The sequence below is a fragment of the Dipodomys ordii genome, unplaced genomic scaffold (genome assembly GCF_000151885.1).
Source record: "Dipodomys ordii isolate 6190 unplaced genomic scaffold, Dord_2.0 Scaffold25, whole genome shotgun sequence".
Classification (NCBI taxonomy): Eukaryota; Metazoa; Chordata; class Mammalia; order Rodentia; family Heteromyidae; genus Dipodomys; species Dipodomys ordii.
In genome coordinates, this window is record NW_012267241.1 from 8,569,132 (window position 1) to 8,588,534 (window position 19,403).

The window sequence follows — 19,403 nt, forward strand, 5'->3', positions numbered from 1 at the left end:
CTTCAAAGGCTGTGAGTCCAAGATCTATGACTGAAATTTAAAAATGAGTTATCATGTCTGGTCTTTTGTTCTGCCTCTATGGGAGAAGCAAAATCACACAGTCCGAAGGAAAGTCTCCTAAGGGAGAGGTGGGCTCCAAACCAACTTCCTGTCCACCACGACAGGGCAGACCTCAAGGGAAAGGAGTCTCTAACATAGTAAAATGATAATGCAAGGCTCACCCAAAAGATGAGCTTATGTTGCACTCTTTTCCTGTAGGGCCTGTCCAAAAGAGGAAAATGACCAGAACATATGAGCAAGAGAGAAGATCCGGCAGTCTTCAGTAGACCATGCCAAGCCCAGAGACTAACTCAAATCCACCCTTTTATTCCAGCCCCTGGATAGAAGCATAATTGGCTAGATCAAGTGAAGTATTCTAAGTTTTATATAAAATTTATTGCTTACTACCTGTGGTAAGTGTGTGGCCCCCTTCAGATTTTTATCCCTTGCTTGCTAAGTGTTCCATTCTGAGTCACCAAGTCCATGGCCCCCATAGCAAAATGAGCCCTTCTGGATAATTCATGGGCGGCCATGCATAGTGTTTACAAAGCAACCAGAGGAATTTGTTCTGGGATGACCTCATTGGCTTAAGGTGATAATGATTTGAGGACTTGTAGTTTATATTGGTGGTTTTATTTGCAGAGTCCTTAAATCTGACAGTTTTCTTCTGTATTAAAGAGAGAGAGAGAAAGAGAGAGAACTGTCTGCACTTGAATGTGTGACTCACCCTCGCCAAGAAGTGAGGGTAAAGTCACTTTGTGAGTAAAATTTATGGCTTTTTTTTGTAAATGTGTGCTGCACACGTGGATATTCTCCAGTCACCCTGGGTCATCACTGGCACCTGGGGCTGCTCTCTGGCCCAGCTGTAAGGAAGCTGGAGAGCAGCTTCTAAACACTCGAGGTGGAAACACACCTGGAAGTCATGTTGCTCTCTTCAGAACACCATGACATATTTATATGTTTAATTCCATCATAGGATTCTGGAAAGACTTTACTAGCAGTAAAATCAGATGATGTTATGTGTATGTATTATAAAATCACAGCCAAGACCACACATGTCCAAAAAGAAACATACTATTGAGCCACACATGATAAGCTATTTCTGAGTTTTTCCATTAGTGCAATTCCTGTTTTTTTTAAGCTGTTAGTGCTCAGTAGCAGACCGATAATAGCACTTGCCAAATGTTTAAGAAATTTTATAGGCAAAATCCATGAAGCTGAGAAAACAATCTATTCATTTTTTTTAACTTATACTAATTGAGAAAAGATGGCCATCACTTTGTCTTGGTAGAAAGAGTACAGGGGCTATAAAGGAATCCTGGATGTGCTCAACAAAGTCAAGGGAGAACCCCAGGGTCATGAGAAGGCTGCCCTCTAAAATAGCCCCATAGTAAAGACCCTCAGGATATCCATCCTTAGGAGAGGATGATACAAAGCCCATCCATTATCCTAAAATAACCTCCAGAGTTGGGAGATAGAGATGAGAGAAACTTGCTGCTTACTCTTTTCCAAGCCCTGACACCTAATTACTTGGCCTTGGGAAAACCAACATGGTTTCTGAACCACTGGCAATTCTTACTAAGGACTTTCAGCTGCCCCTCTGATCTGCTTTGGCCCATACAGCTCTTCTTATCTAGCACACCAGATGGCAATAGGCTGTGATAAAGAGAAAAATTGTCCTGGTCTGGGATTCACCTTGTGACTCATAGCCCCTGACTGTGCAATTAGGCGTTGTCTCCTTCGCATACCCCACAGAGAGGCTGGCCCTGACCCACTCCCTAGGGCTGGCACCTGGCAAAGTATGGAAACCCAATTCATAATCCAGGATAGCTTTTTTAGAAATTGGAGGGACATCCTCTAAGCAATGCTGAGTCAGACACAGTGGTTTGAATCAAGAATGCTGCAGAGGCCCCCATTTCTTCCAGACAGTTATCTACAGGCTGGCTTGTACATGCATGCACACACATACACACGCAACTATAAGGAAATGTTGCCAGCATGCTAACATCTATTTATTGTCTTTGTTGTGATCAGAAGTGATTTCCAGTAGTCTTCTTTATATTGATTTTTTTCTAGCTTTCTACAGAGGTGTTACTGTTATAATCATGAAAAGAAAAAGCAAACTCTCTAAGTCTTATTTTGGCTCCTACTTGAGTCTTTATAGGATGCTGATAATAATAACTGTGTCCTATTAGGGAGGGACATAAAAGACAAAAGGAAAACATCCCCAATTTTAGCTTCAGACTTCATACTACCATAAGGGCCACGGGTATTACAGGGTTATCCAGATCCAGTACTCAGTCTTCTCCACTTGTGTGACACACTTGTCTGCTGGGGGCAGGTAGGTGCTTGGACACCAAGCTGGGAGAGGGAGACAGTGCTTGCAAACAGGGCACACCTTCACCAACAGGCAGGCAGTGATGACAGCAGAGTAGAGAGGGAGGACACACGGGGACCATGTAAATGTATGAGCAAGGAAAAAAGGGAGGGAAGGGGCAAGCCAGGTAGGAAATGGGTACGGCTTGTGGTCCCCCTACGTCAGGTGAAGGACTGGAATGAACTTCGCACTCAAATGCCATTGGCAAGTTTTAGATGGCAAATGATGTGACCTAGTTTGTGTTGCTCTTTGAGGTGGAAAGGAACACCAGGTGGGAGGTAGTGAGGACTCTGACTAAGAAGGCTCAAGCTTATCTATGGGGTAGACTGGATAAAGTGTTGTTGAGGGGAGGAAGGGGTCAAAATGACAGCACAGACAGGAGACAGAATGAGCTGGCTCTTGGTGGTTTCAACAAGTGTCTTCACTGTCCTGAATAAAGTCCAGATATGTTTCGCCTCCACTGTCACACAACAGTGCAGCTCTAATTTACTATCTTAAAAGATGTTTCATGCCAGGAGATGTCCACACACAGGAAACTCTGTTTTAAATATGTAAGAGAGGTCTCCAGTACCACACATTGTTTTTCCGTGAGGACACAGCACAAAGGACTGCTTACCTCTCTTGGTGTCAACAGCAGACACAGCTTGAATGAGGAGGGGCGCATTGGACTCAGAGTATTCCACGAAGACAAGCAGGAGCTTCAGGGCAGTCTTAACCACCAGGCGGAACTGGAGAAAAGACAAAATCATCATGCAGTTGTAGACATGGTGGTCTTGTCCACTGAACACATGGTTCCCGCCAGTACTGCTGGCACCCTGACTCAGGGGCCTCCTCACAACAGATTCCTTTATTAGACCTTCACTCTCTCGTTAGACCCATCAGCATGCAGACACATATGTTCTCCCATTGTACAGCAGGTGAGTTCAAGACACATCTTGAAATTCTGACGCCCTGAGATGGACTTGAGGTGGGATGAGCTAACTTTGGGAACCACTCGGTACACGGCTGAGCCTTCTACTGAGTGGGGACTATGGAGGGGTGGGTAGAATGAGTGGTAGTGAATGAAAACCAAGAGTTATATTTTATAACATTTAATCCTGCTCTACCACTCCTGAGTATACACCTGAAGAACTCTTGCATACAGTGTGTGTTCCCAGTCCTCACAGTTAGGGTAGTTGGTCTCCTATCTCAGTAGCTACCCATTGGTTGGTACCTAGTGTTGTGTTCAATCTGCATGTGGAATATAGAGCTACTTCTGGTGCTCTCATTCTTCCTCCTTTCCTATACTATCTCTAGGAAAATTCATCCAGTCCCTGCTTTGTTTTTGTTTTATTTTGTTTTGATTTTCCATGCCAGTCCTGACACCAAAACTCAGGGCCTGGGCGCTATCCCTGAGCTTTTTTTTGCTCAAGGCTAGCACTCTACCACTTGAAGCACAGCTCCACTTCTGGCTTTTTGGTAGCTAATTGGAAGCTAAAGCCTCACAGGCTTTCCTGCCTGGGCTGGCTTCAAACTGCAGTCCTCAGACCCCAGCTTCCTGAGTAGCTAGGATTACAGGTATGAGCTCTATCCTTGTTTTTTTTTTTTTAAGTCCTTCAAGTCTAGGGACTAAATGTGGCTCTTCAGTCCTGTTCAGACCCTTGGGCCTTGTGGTCATATAACCTCTTAGCATCTCATTTGCATGCTAACTGGTACTATAATTTCCCTAGGGCAAAAATGTTAGCTTTTAAAAAATTATTTTTGTTGTATACCGGGGTATACCGGGGTTCATCATGGCATTTTCATACATGTATATAATGTACTTTGATTGTACCCAATCCTACATTACCCACCCTTGTCCCCACCCATACTGTCTCCAATATGTTTGGACTTGAAGAGACAGAAGTGTGGCCTCTGTGGCAACTGTTCCAAGCTTTGAAGGGTTTTTGACTGAATTCCAGATAGATGAGGACGTCAAATAAAGTGATTTCTGGATAACCGAAGAGTTCGTTGCTCGATCCTTGGAAGTAATGTACTTTTATTACTGTCAAGTCTATGTAGTAATGTTAATAAACCCTCTCTAAAGAGGAGCTTGTGGGTGTATTTTAATGATTAGTTAGCCATGCTCACAATTAGTAGCAGGCATTTTAGCATTTGTGATACTCTTCTATCAAAAGTAGTTTAACTACCTATTCTTCTTGTTGTTCATTTACAAAGCGTCCAAAAGTACCTAAACGCAAACATAGATTTAGTAGAAGCCAAGGCCAGAGAAACCCAAAATTATGAATCATGACAACTGGGCATTCTTTTAAGAATGTCTAGGGACCTCCAAACGGAGCTGTTACAAACAGAGGAGGAAGACGTGAATAGGCTTGTTGAGAGCAATCGAAAAGGAAGGTGTCACTAGGAAACATGGTTTCTTCATTAGAGTGACACAGCAGAGAATTGGGAATTCTGGGAGCCTGCGACCATGTCAGTCAAAGCCAAATAACTACACAATGCTCAGAAGGAATGTCATAAGACGGGCATAAGGGGAATGCTTCCAAGGCCAGCTAATGAGGGAGATAGGGCTGGACAGCAGCCAGGTTTTCTTCCCAGGAAGGCATTTAGAAGGCTTAAACCACATAATCATAGTCTACCCAACTGAGAAAGTTGCCAAGCCTAGACTTGCTAGGGTTTTTATTTACTTGAAGAAAGCTCTCCAGTTTTAAATATACAAAGCACAGTTCCTTATGCTACAGCTTCCCCCTTGAACTCCCAACTTTGAAGGTAAGAAAATACTGTGGAATTTAGTCTCTACCTAGGCAAGAGACAGAGGAACAGTTTTGAAACCCTCTCAATGAGTGATTCTGCTCCCTGTGTGGTAAAATGTTACAGGGAGGAACCCATGGCACTGCTAGTCTTTGGCATGTCTGTGGCTTAGCCAGGTACTGAGATGTCTGGAAGTTGGGGTCTGAGATAACCTGCTCCACACCACATGATAACAACAGGTTGGAAGAAGAAACCTCAGTTAGTCCATCCAGGCCTGGCAGTTCACCTACAACAGTGGGCAGCTCCTCCTATATCTTTGCTACTGTGTCAATTGTGTTCTTAGCCAGGGGCAGCAGATAAACAAATGTGCATCTACTCAGTACCCGGTGTCTGTAGGTTCTGCATCTGCAGAGTCTACCAAATCTGCAAATACTATACCATTGTATCTATGAAACAAGCATCTAAAGAGTGACAATTGTCCCGCCAGCAATGAGGCAGTAATAGAAGATAGAGTGACCATACCAAGCCATAGGAAAACTCAGGTCACAGTTTTAACAAGTTGTTCAAGGCCCAGCGTAGCATAGCCAGAAAGCATGAAATCCCGAGGTCTGCAGTCACAGAGGTCAATACTGAGCCACTCCCAGGGAAGCTGGGACCTGAGAAAGTCTCCCATGGCGCAGTCATAGAGGCCATACAGCAAAGCAGGCAGATCAGTACGTGCTAAAAACAGGGAGAAGAATAAACAAAGTCCAAAAACTATATCCTGCAGCTTACTAAAACCACCACTGACACTGGACCAACTGGCCTGGAAATGCTTCAGGTCCTTAGAAGAGAAAAAAAGCACAGGAACTTACAGTCTGCTCATGGCAAGCCAAGAACCTCCTTGATAGGAGGTTGGCAGGCTCCTGGAAAAAGAAGGTGGTATTAACTAACAAAGATGCACACTTACATGCCAGACACTCTGTTTCATACCTTCCCCACTGTGCTTTCTATCCTATAGATTATCTCATTTTATATGTTAAAAAGACAATTCACCAAAAGGATCACACAGCTGTGCTCAGTGCTGCAGCTCCAGAACTTCCTACTATGTTCAACACATCTTGATTGCAATCTCAGTGAAGAACCACAGCTAGTCAGTTAGGAAGCTCCTCACTAATGGCACAGTGGCCCTAAAATGCACTGACTGTCCACTGTCGACTGCACTGCTTTACTCATGCTTTGTCTCTGTCCCCTCAACATTTTTATCTAGGACATAAAATCATTACTTACTAAATGTATGTAAACTAAAACTAACACTAACAGTCAATGTGGTCTATAACCATAATTGCTCAAGGGGCTGAGATCTAAGGATCTTGGTTTGAAGCCAGCCTAGGAAAACAAATCTGGAAGACACTTATCTCTAACCATCAAAAAGCCAGATGTTGAGGTATGGCTCAACATAGAGTGACAGCCTTGAGTATAATAACAGCTAAGCAAGAGGGAGAGGGCCCTGAATTCAAGCCCCAGTATCAGCACATACAAATAGTATTTAATATGATATATGGCCAAAACAAAACTCCTAATTATCTTGAGGCTAAAACTCTGGTTTGATGAGTGGGGAAAATCCTTGTATTTAGATAACAATCAATCACAGACATGGAAAAACGAAGAGAATGGTAGACACAGATGTGTGAATAAAACCTTGGAGGTTTAGTGGGTTGCAAGTTCAATTTAATCCAGCAACTAGGGCTGCTGCTGGAAGGCCTAACCAGGGAAGGTATTTGTAGAAGAATAATGGATCCTGAGAGACTTTCACATTACTCTTTTTTTTCCTGCATGCACAGAAGAGTCAGTAACCACTATGAGGAAGAATTGGAAATTACATCCCAAGGACATCCATAGTAACCACACTGGTGGCCTGGAAAGATTACAGGAAAACTGCCTATAAACACTCAGAGAGTCTGATCAGGGAAACCAGAATATATTGTCCCAGCAAGCATTGCACTTCCATTTGGTTAATAGCAGACAGAAAGATGCTCCCCCAATAACAAAGGCTTCCCACCATTAGTTGTCAACAGAGGGCAGGCTACCTGTAGAGCCAACTCTCCCCTTCTGCACCTAGAAGTATTGGGATGTGACTCACAATGTCAAGAAGATTTGCACCAGGGTGTGTCTGATCCCAAATTTCTGGCAGAAAGTCAGAAACAGCAGCAGCTATCAAGTTGTTTTTTTTTTGTTTGTGATTTTGTTTTTCAGCACAGGTCTAATGAAATCCTCCCATCTTTATAAAAGACAATACAGTATCTTCTGACACCCCCATCTGGAAAGTGAAGGGTCCAGAATAAGAATGGATGCTTTGACCAAGACTCCTAGGTTTGGAGACTGAAGCCTCAGCTCCCTAAAGTTGAGCATTGTAGCCACAGTTTTTCCCAGCTCAGGGTGAATGATGCAATCAGCAAAGTGAAGGGCTTAGCCTTTTCTATGGCCAGTCAGACTCCTCTTAACCTGGGAGGGTTGCCTTGACATCCTGTCAGGGTTGATAAAGGAAGGACTGCACTACTAAAAGCCTTGTCATTCTGTTTTCATAATTCTTCATTTTCTTGTCCATGAAAGGCAGCAAGATGTGATTTTGCCACGTGCCAGAGGATCATTGTGCAATACATATTTACAGATATTCTGGACTTCTCGCCAGAGGAGAAAATGGATGGTTTTGCAGCCAAATAGTGACTGTTTAAGAGAAAGAAACAAAGTATTTTCAATAAAGCATTTTTTTTTCTTTTTACAAGAGCCATCTTTAAACTCTCTGGTATAAAGTAAGATGCTCATCTCATGACTTATCACAGGGTGTTTTATGTTCTTCTCCTGTATCTGGAATTTTAATTAGTTGAGGTAAGATGATTTGTTTGGTATAGTTAGGCCTTCAGTCACCCTCTCTGTCTCCTATTGAGAGTCTCCATGGGAGAGACTCTCATCTTCTTATGAGTTCTCCTGAGATGCTCCTGATGCCATGGCAACCATCTTTTCCCCACTGCTGTCTGCCTTTGCTTGCCCTGCTCTATTTCTGTCAGCTCCACTGACTCCATTCACCCAGCTGTGCCCCACGTTGCTGTGCACTGATCTCCAGTTTTCCCTTGCACTTGTCTGAGAGCAAGCATGCTGCCCTACCCTCCCTTCCCCATCTCTGCCCGCATCTCTGAAAGTTTGTCATTAGGACAATAGTTTTTAGAAGGGCAGGGGGAGGAGAGTGGAAGTGACAGGGATGGAGGCTGGGCAGTAGCACAACTGTGAGGCAATGGGCCCATTGAGGACTAGCCTTCTAGAACTGGGTTTTTTAAGGTAGATAGAAGACAGCAGGAATCAAAGGCAGGGTCACTGTTGATATGGGGCACCTAGCAATGCATCTGGTAGGGGTAGAGAAATTGGATGTTGGGGTTTGTTGGCCTCAGGTTTGGACCTGCTAGGTTTGAGAATAAGGAAATGTTCCCTAGGAGAGAGCAGGGCTTGGGGCTCCAGGAGATGGTGTAGATTGGAGAGGAGTGGAAGCTGACCAGGACCTTTGGCCTTGTTGCCATTATGCTGTTGCTTGTGATGCACTCAGGTGAGTGACATTGGCTTCGATTTGAAGTGTTTATTACACAATACACAGTTGTAGAATCCTAGCCTTGAAGAGATGGTAAAGTGGTATTGGTCAAAGCATCCATTCTTATTCTGGACCCTTCACTTTCCAGATGGGGGTGTCAGAAGATACTGTATTGTCTTTTATAAAGATGGGAGGATTTCATTAGACCTGTGCTGAAAAACAAAATCACAAACAAAAAAAAAAAAACAACTTGATAGCTGCTGCTGTTTCTGACTTTCTGCCAGAAATTTGGGATCAGACACACCCTGGTGCAAAACCTTCATCTGATACCACACTGAGTCTAACACAGGCTACCAGTGTTCCTTCTAAGAGCACAGGCTGACAGGTCTGTCTTTGCCTGTCTCCATATAGTGCCAAATGCCAGCAGTTATTATGTACTTGCTTTGGATAAAATGAAAATTAGAGACAGAAAACCTCTAGCCTAGTGTTGATGACCTGATGGATGGGGAAGGACCAAGTGCAAGCTCCCAGACAGCTCTGAGGTGGGTGCCCAGGAACGAGAGAGGAGCAAGCACATGGAGCCTGCCTTCCAGGAAACCCATCATCCTTCCACTTATTTCTGAAGCTGTCACTTTCATTTCTCCACATTTTTTGTTACAAATGTGAGGAGGACTTTTCCTTTGTGCCTCTTTCCAGTTGTTTATTTTCCTTACAGAATGAGTCCAAAGGAAAATCCACATAGAGCTGTTGCAACATTACAGGCTGGGGGCCGAGGGATTCATTTTTTATTCCTGGTTTGTTTTTTTTTTCCCTTTCTCTTCATGGTCTCCTCTCACTTCTTTCCATCTCTCCTTTTTATTTTTTGTTGCACTTTTCTTCTCTGTCTTATCCCATTTGTGATGCGGCAATGAAATACTTAAGACTAGGTAATTCATTCTTTAAACAACAACAACAACAGTTTATTTCTTGGGAAGCTGGGAAGTTCAAGACCACGGTACTGGCCTTACAGTCATGCCTTTCTGGTTCCAAAATGGTAGTGTGTTGTCACCTTCTCCAGAATGGAAGCAGTGTCCTCACATGGCAGAAGGCAGAATGAAGCCAGACCACTACTGTAGCCCTTCTTATAATGGTGTTGTTAATCCATTTGCAAGGACGGAACCTTCATGATTTTAACCCCCCCCAAAAGCTTGTGCCTCCCAATGCTGTTGCATTTGGATCACATTTCCAGCACACAGATTGGAGGGAGACACTCAAACCAGGCCACTCCTCTATCTTCCCCTGCTACACTGATTTACTTTCTTAATCCCATCCCAGTACCCAGTCTCAGAGCTGTAATGAAACTATAACAATTCCCTTTTGATATTCCTAATGCAACCCTGGGAGAGTAAAACTGTCCAATATTGTGCTTTGGGAAGGGGCAGGCAGTTCTGGGACTTGAACTCGGGATCTCATGCTCTCTCTTGGCTTTCTTGTGGATGGCTGACACTCTACTACTTGGGCTACAATCTCCAGTGAACTATAATAATTTCTTATTCCAGCTGTGACAGGGACCAAATATTGATTTTAATAGTCAAATCTCTTCCCATTGCTGTAGGTCTGAGGGTTCTAGAGATCATCTAGACAGAGTTGGACAGCACCAGATGCACAACAAAAATTAGAAAAGAATGTAAGGCAAGGAAAATTAGGAAGGGTTCCCAGCAGACAAACAGGTTGTCAAATATAAAGGTTCTCTCCACCTGGCTAGGCCAAGCGAACAGGCCCAGCATTTTTCCTCTTCTAAAATCCCTTACATCAGTTTCAAAATAGTCACTTCCATTTGCCATAGAAAACTAAGCCAAGAAGAAAACAACACGTTTTCAGTCTCCGGAGCTCTTTCTAGAATGAAATGGGGGAGGGGGAAATGTCTCAAAAGGAAAACTAAGGAGAAACATAAGGGTCAACCAAGGCTTTGAGACCCAGTGGGCATCTCCCTGGCACAGATACATCCAGAAAATAAGCCCTCCTGCTAGGTAAGAAGAGAATCATAGGAGCCTGGGAAGTCTGAAAGGAAAGCCATGTTGAGCACAGCATCAATTGGACAGCAGCATTCCTTGGAGGGAGGTAATGTGAGGAGCAGGGCTAGAAGATGTGATTCAGTGCTAGTGCACACCAACCATTAAACCCTTACTCAATTCAGTATAAGTGGGTGACCATGATCAGGAATAATCTGAGTGTAACAACAGGTACTGTAGAGACTCCAGAAAGCTATGTTCATCCAGGAATTTAAGTCAGATTCAAAGTTTCACATCTAGATCCTCAAGTCCTTCCCTGCCCAACTCTACTCCAGTCACACTATCAGTCTTCACTCACCGTACTCCATTTTGGCAACATTTGCATATAGCCAAGGTAAGACCCCCCCCTCCCTACTCCTCTGCAAACTGACACTCCCTCCCTTGCTCCCAGCAAATCAGAGAGGACTATGCTAGAGCTCTGCCCGGCATCTTGCAGGTCTGGAGCAATCGCATGGATCTGCTTTGCAGGGTGTGAGAGCTCCCAGCTGAGGCCATCACTGGGTGGATATAAGCTAAGATCCATAGGGAATTTGCCTGGATTCTCACAATAAGGGAGAATGATGCTATTCACTTGATAGTGATCTCATAGGGATGAAATGAAATCATGCTTGCAAATCACCCTGTGTGGTGCCTGGTGCATCAGTAGATAAATATTGGTTACATTGACCCTTAAGGTAAAAGTTGAAAGGCAATTTCAAATCCTTTCATCTATAGATAAGAATCTACACATACGTATGTAAAGCACTGAAGTACGTATAAACAACTTAATAATACAAACATGAAATGCAGGAGGTACGTCAATGCTACATTTATGGCCTAATGTTTTAACTAAGCATTAAAAGCAGAAGATGATCAAGGCATTTGATTACAGCTTAAGAAAAGGAAAAATAAAAATACATTAAAATTTCATAGGCTAGTTGCAACCTAACCTATACATTTGTACTCATTTGTACTGAGATGGGATTTCAACATAGCTGAATAAGGTTTCTGCAAATAAACATCTCAGAGGGGATAATCACATGATATGCACACTGAACAAGAAGGCCAACCATAATTTTCTTTTACCTTTGACCCAATAAGAGTGTAGAGCCATTGAATGGTTTCGCTGTGGTTGATCACTCCATTCATCCCATCCACGTACAACATAATCTGGCCCAAAGCTAGAGAAAAGAAAAACAAGCAAAGGAGCATTAAGAATTTATAACAAAAAAGAATTCGCTTTCATGATCACAAGGGCAATGGAGATTTTCAGACTTTTAAGTGTTTAATACATTGAACTTCAATGAGATACAAACTGAGTTCTGAAATGAACTAAATTTCAATGCAAAAAGAAAGATACACAAAGCATTCCTGGTATCTGGAAGATACAATTGAGGTAGCAAACCCTTGTTTCTCTGGGCCTTGGTGTACAGATGCATGCACATTTTACACATCTGTATATGTGTGGTCCCAGACAAAGCAAAGATAGCCACGGCATGGTGTCTGGGCTGTAGCTTCCCACCGCGGACTGGAACATGTGTGAAGCTGTTAAAAACATCCTGTTCAGAGACCCAGCCTGGGGTCAGTAGGTTCCAGATTACATCAAACCATCCTGAGCTAATGCAATTTTATGCCATTAGGTTAAAAAAGAATAAACACACACTTAAGTACTATTTCTCATCCTTGTGGAATATTTTTTCTGATTAAAATATCAGAAATGAGGAAAATGATCGGATTAAATCTTGTTTAAAATGACCTGATTAAAAATGTAAGAAAGCATGTATCTTATGGCCAGTCTTGAATTCTTTGTTTAATGTCATTTTTCTCCACAAAGAGACTATAAATTGAGTTATTTAAGAACAAATATGAATTCCATTTTTCAACTCCATTAGGCAGAATTTTTGCTCAAAATAATTGGTATTGTAGATAATGCCCAGAGAAATGCTGCATACACCTAAGTATTCTTACTTATACCATGCCCAACCCCCTAAATCATGTCACCAATAAAATTAACTTGTATAGCATTCATAGGTTTTTAGGGAACTTTTGTTTAGCTGGTAACAGTAGGAAATCTCATTTTAGAAGATTGGAATATCCAGAAGAATAAAATTAACATAGTTCAGAGTCTCATAAAAATAATCATTTTAGTATACCAATAGGCTTTTATTCTTTTATGTATGTGTTGTCACAGATGTCTGTGAGACTCATCTCCACTTAACTATCAGAAAACTGGAAGTAGAGTTGTGGCTGAAGGTGGTAGAGCTCTGGCTTTAAGCACAAAAGCTCAGGGATAGCACCCAGGCCCTGAGTTCAAGACCCATGATCCCCTCCCCCCCAAAAAAAATTCAACATAACCTGGAAAAAAACAGATAGTATATATTTGGAAATCACAGGTTCATATTCCAGTTCATGGTGACATAGTGGAGATAGTTTTTAAATAATGCTATAAATTTCAAGCAAATTTAGTAGGACATGAATAATAGTAAGAGGCAGAATGGGTGAAAACAAATGCTGTCATTTTTTGTGAGTAATAACGACACAAAAAGCTCACAAAATTTGTGAGATCACAATTATCACATGTTTCTACTTAATGAGAAAATGCATGTAACATACAAACAAAACAGCTTGATGTAAAAAAATATAATATTAGAAACGTATGCATATAACAGCATGCATATAACATGATAAATTAGTAATTTCTTGTATACATAGCTTATGCAAACTGATAAAATACTTAATGTCAATAGAAAGAAGGCAAGAGTATTTTCTAAGAAGATATAAGCTAGTATATAATAACAAAAATGTGTTCATTTATAATAAAGTAGCATCTTTGTTAAGAGAGCAAAGGTGTTTAGAAGAAATGACTAGGTTATCAAATGCTAGAGAAACTAAGCAAACAACTTCAAACTTCACTGATGACAGGGAAAATTGCTAAAAACCCTGCTGTAATAAAGTTATTTTTTGCATTGTTTTAAAACTATTTCTTACTTATTTAGTGTTCACTGAATGCCACACCCTGAGGAGGGATTTTACCTGTGCTATTAATATTCCTGTGTAGTGGTATTGTTCCTATGGTTTGATGGATGAAACATGGCTCTGGCTGGCACTGTGGCTCATGCTTGTAATCCCAACTACTCAGGAAAAATGCAATGTGAGGCCAACCCAGGCACAAAAGTTCATGAGACCCTGTCTCAACCAATAAAAAGCTGGGAATGCTGGCATGGGCCTATCATGCCTGTGGTACAGGAAATGCAAATAGTAGGGATGCTGGGTAAGCCAGCCTGGATCCAAATGTGAGACCCTATTTGAAAAGAAACTAAAGCAAAAAAGAGCTAGAGGTGTAGCTTAAGAGGTGTAGCTTAAGAGCATCAAGCCCTGAGTTCAAATCCTAGCACTGCCAAAAAACAACAACAAACCTGACACTGAGAAGTGGAAGAATTTGCCTCAAGCATCCATCCCTCCCTTTCCTCCAGACAGAGTAGGTAAGCTCAGGATATCTGTATTAGGAGACTGGATCCTCTTTAAGGGTTTTTCCAAGCATTGTGATTGGAAAATGAGTGGACTCTTAAGTTTCCAAAAAGAAAGGGTGAAAACACAAGAAGATAGCAGAGATATTCACTGAAGGTGCCATTTGTAATATCAAAATGACAATACACAAATGACTACCTATCCTGGTCCTAGAACTCAGCATGTTCAGGAATTTATGAAGGACATGTCCTAACCTACAAAGTGTTTCTGACAAAATAATTAAAAAGTACATATAAAAGAAGTGTCAATCCAACAAACATTCAAGTCTTAGCTGGGGAGGTGGAGAGGAAAGGGATGGTAGGGGGAAAATAAAGGAGAGTGTAACAATACTCCATAGGAAATGGACTCATTACCTTGATCATGTAATTCTGTACAGTATCTTTACAATAAAAAATATATATTAAGGGCTGGGAAGGTGGCTCAGTGGTAGAGCGCTTGCCTTGCATGCATGAGGCCCTGGGTTTGATTCCTCAGCACCACATAAGCAGAAAAAAAAACTGGAAGTGGTGCTGTAGTTCAAGTGGTAGAGTGTTAGCCTTGAGCTGAAGAGCTGAGGGATAGTATCCATGCCCAGATTTCAGGCCCCACGACCCACCAAAAAAAAAAATATATATATATATATATGTATATATATTAAAAAACATTCAAGTCTTCCTACATAAAGACAGACAGAGACTCAGGGCAGGGATGTAGAGCGCTTTACCCAGCATGCACGAGGTCCCAAGTCAATCCAGTATCATTTAAAAAAAACAAAAAAGGAAAGAAAACCCATAAAATACAAAGCATTATGACTGTCTGGATATATGTGTTCCTACTTTTTCCTATTTTTCTATATTTCCAGTATAAGCACCATTACTTCTATACCAGAAAATAATGTATATGAAGAACAAAAACCAGGCTGGATACTAAAGGAAAGAGGTGCTTCTGTTTGGTGTAGAATCTTTGACAAGTCCACCTCTCTCCTCCTGTGGAAATCCAGACTCTAATTCACAGAAGGAATCTAAAATGTAATACATTCTGCTCCAATTTTCCCTTTTCTCCTCCCCTTCCAACACACAGGGGGAAATGGCTGAGAAGGGGTTGTGTTCCATATTCTTTTCCTTGTTCTGAGTCCCCCTCTTGGAGAAGCCAATCCTGGGGCACCACTAAATCAGCCTGAGAAGACTGAGGACGGACAACTGGACTTTTCAAGCCTTCCTCTGGGAGGTGCAGCCTTGGGAGAGGGCTTTTCTTTGGTAAGGCTGCAATCTGGCTAGATGATCTCTGCCCTAACTGCTCTGCTCAGGGCCTCAGCTACTGAGCAAATAAATTAAAGTCTGGAAAGCCTGGAGGCTGCTCTAGAAAGGGAAAGGCGTATGAATATTTAAAGACTGTCTCCCATCAGAATTTTATTAATGTATCACTTTGTAAACTTCATGTTGATTTCAATTCAACTTCCTGATTGCACTGATTTAGCATACTATGGTGATAATCCAAAAGCTACCGACTTACTAGATCCTTTTTATCTGAGGCCTGATGCTGAAACAATCTTCCTGCAACACGCGCTTCAGACACAAGATGGTGCTAAAGAGATTCAAGTGAGTTAATATTGCATTAGGATCCAAAAGTGCAGGCCCACCAACCTGAAAGTTATGCATGGAAACTTATGCATGGAAAAAAAAAAAAAGATACCCTGAAAGCACACATCTGGATCACAAGAGCCATGAAAATTAGTGATTTGTGCTTTTAAGACAGCAGAGGAGGCTGAGAGAGTTAGAATAGTGTGGTAGGGAGACATGTAGATCTAAGTAAGGGCAGAGTAAGGTCTGGTGCAGTGGCTCACCTCTATAATCCCAACTACTTGGGAGACAGAGATCGGAGGAGTTGTACATTCAGATCAAGCCAGGGAAGAAGCCAACAAAATCTCATCTTGACAAACAAGCTGGCACTGTGGCACATGCTTGTAATTCCAGCTATGTAAAAGGCATAGGTAAGGCTGGGCATCAGTGGCTCATACCTGTAATCCTAGCTACTCAGGAGGCTGAGATCTGAAGATCACAGTTCAAAGCCAGCCTGGGCAGGAAACTCTGTAAGACTCTTATCTCCAATAAACCACTCAGAAAACCGGAAGTGACGCTAGGGCTCAATTGGTTGAGTGCTTGCCTTGAGCTGAAAAGCTGAGAGACAGTGCCCAGGCCCAGAGTTCAAGCCCCATGACTGACAAACAAACAAAACAAACAAACAAAAAAAGGCATAGATAAGAGTACCTGCCTATTAAGTGTGAGGTCTTGAGTTCAAATTCTACTACTGCTAAAATATAAAACAGGCAGAAAGGGAGCATTCTTGTTTTCATACTGAAGAAATTTACTGTAAATATATTTATTGGTTTTTCTGAGCTACAATTGATCTCTAAAGTTAGAGGCTAGCATTGTTATGCCCACCTTTCAGTAATATAGGATGGAATTAAAGCAGTCCCTGACCCTTAGTGGTGTTTAGTGAGTGTGAATAACATAAAGTACTTCCTGAGGTCAAACTACTTCACCGAAGGCAAACACCAATCATGCACCAGACAGAAGCACAAGCTCAACAGATCTAAAAGACCCAGAGTCAAGCAGCTAACCTTCCTCGGCCTCCAGTTACAAAATGCAATGGAAAGAATGCTTTCCAAACTCAACGTTATCAAGATTTTCTCCTATTTACTTCTAAAGATTATGTCATTTTTAATGTTTAGTTATGTGATACAATTTGAGGTCATTTTTGCATAAAATGTGTTTTCCCATATATATGCATATATAGGACATATATGTGATTTTTCATATATATGATATTATTTATAAACTTATTTAATTTTATTTTAATTTTTTGCATGACTTTTCTTTCTTTGTCTTTTTGGTTTTACGCCATCTATACTATTATTATAGTTGAGTCTTTGTCCATTCTGATAATATCTTTTAACTAGTATGGTTAGACCAGCCTCATTTAATTATTGTTGTGTTTGAAATTATGTCTATCATCTCCAATCTGCTGTTGAGCACATTTAGTGATGTTTTTATTATATTTTTCATTTGTAGCTTTTCCAGTGGGTTCTCCTCTCTTTTTAATCTCACATTTCTTTGATAAGACTTTTCATTAATTACAGTAGCATTCACTCTTAGTATTTTACAATCTTGGCACTGGAGACTGTTGATTTGTCTATTTCCATGCAAGTTGAGATTTTCCTAGTTTAGTCCACGCCAAGTCATTTTGGCTTATATCCTGAATAATTTTGACAATTATGAAATCCTGGCATTTGCTTAAATACTATAGAAAATGTTGGCATTTTTTGCTTAAACAGTCAATTAAGTTGGCTACAAGTTCTGATCTGCCCTCTATAGGCTATGACTCCAAAAAAAACCAGTTGAATTTTCAAAGCCTTTGCTAGGCCATTTGGGTGGTTTCTGTGTGAACTTCACACAGTGGCCAGCCTGGAACCTAGGCTCTATAGTTTCTCTTCTTGTTGGATTCTTAAAGACTTTGGAATGCTGTTTGGGGCATGCATTCATGCCAGCACAGTAGGTGGAGACCCCAGGGATTCATACAGAACTGGAGGTCAGATCCCTATGCTTAGGTCCTATGACTTTACTATCCTCTAAGACTCTGAGTGTTTGGGCCCCAAACTGACACATGATCCTGCTCAGACACTTGCTTTCTATGACTATATCCACATCTGAGTTAATACAAAACAGAAGAGAGAGAGAAAACAAAACAAAACCCTACAACCAGAGTTCACCCACCCCAGGCCTCTTGTGACTGTGCTTCCCAATGGGAGTAAAAGTGTCTGTCCTACGCCCTCAGAAGTTAGATGCCTGCCAGGCACCAGGTCCCCACAGGTGATCTCATTGGTGGATTACTTTGGGGTAGTAGTGTCAGGAAACACAGAAATCAAGAGTAAGAAATGTAGGTGTTTCTGTACATGGAATCCCTTTCCTCCTGTCCAAAGAAGGAGGTGAAGGCTTCCTGCAGAATCTGTGTCCACCCCAATGCTCTCTCTGGCTTGAGGGCTGATAGAAGTCCAGACCAGAAGAAAAATGTTAAAAGCAGTTCCATGCCATTTCAAACTCTAGTCTTCCTCTTCTATATGCCTGTTATCATTTACTAGGGTGAGTCCTCAAATGGTTGCTCCCTGGATTTCTCGCCAGATGCTTTTATTATTTATTTTGTAATACTAGGGTTGAACTCAAGGACTTGTAATTGCTAGGTGGGTGTTCTACCACTTGAGCCATGCCTCTAGTTCTTTTTGCCTTCATTGTATTTCGGACTGTGATCCTCCTATTCACTCAAAAGAGCTAGGATATCAGGTACATACCACTATGCCCAACATTCACTGATTGAGATAAGTCCTTTGTAAACTTTTTGCCTAGGCTTGCTTCATCTTTAGTCCTCCCAATATCGGCTTCCCAAATAGCTAGGATTACACAGCATCCAGCTCTCCCCAGATTTAGTGAGATAGACAGGCATGTGTGTGTGTGTGTGTGTGTTTATTCTGTCTCACCCAGAATTGGAACTTAACCCTGCTGTCTAAAGAAGAACCATCTTAGCAGAAATGTGGAAGGTAGGCTAGGGCCTACTCTGAGTTCAGCCTCATCAGTCTACGCCTGTGATTTTCAGTTCTTTCTTCCTTTCTTCCTTAATCTCTTCTCTTCCCCCTACTCCCAGGAATTCTCCACAGAAGTCTTGTATAGACAGCAGGTCATTGCTATTGGCTTTGCCAGAACAGCAACTGAACAGTTTTGAATGCCCTCGCCTTCCCACTGGCACTCCCCGACCCCACCTCCTTCAGGAATGCTGAGGGGCCCTGTAACAAACACAGCACTCAGCCATCCAGCCTTCACCAGCAGCCCCTTCAACATCTGCAACTTCAAGATGGAGTTGAGGAATCCATTTAATGGGTCCGAACCAGTAATGTGTTGTTGTCAGTCAACACAATAGCAAGCACTTATTAAGGGAAAGATTGTTCTTATTTTTGTAGAATTATATTTTTTCCCTGTAGTTCTTCATCTGGACAAGTTTGAAACCAACTATTCCAGATTCCTTCCCTTCTTCATCCTATACCTCTAGTGACTCATCTAATTCCCTCGTTTATATTCCCTTCTGAATCTTTCTTCCAGTACTGCTGCAGATC

The 19,403-nt window shown here is 41.8% G+C and overlaps 1 protein-coding gene across 2 annotated transcripts in view; it reads right to left on the bottom strand.

Annotated features, from left to right (window-relative positions):
- Fhod3 (formin homology 2 domain containing 3) overlaps nt 1-19,403 on the bottom strand; it is a 427,181-nt gene that overhangs the window by 163,391 nt on the left and 244,387 nt on the right. For both annotated transcript variants that reach the window (XM_013014940.1, XM_013014939.1), the window contains exons 6-7: nt 11,822-11,916; nt 3,033-3,144 (exon numbers count right to left, since the gene is read on the bottom strand). In XM_013014940.1, coding sequence (XP_012870394.1) covers nt 3,033-3,144; nt 11,822-11,916 — 207 coding nt within the window. The remainder of the gene's footprint in view (nt 1-3,032; nt 3,145-11,821; nt 11,917-19,403) is intronic.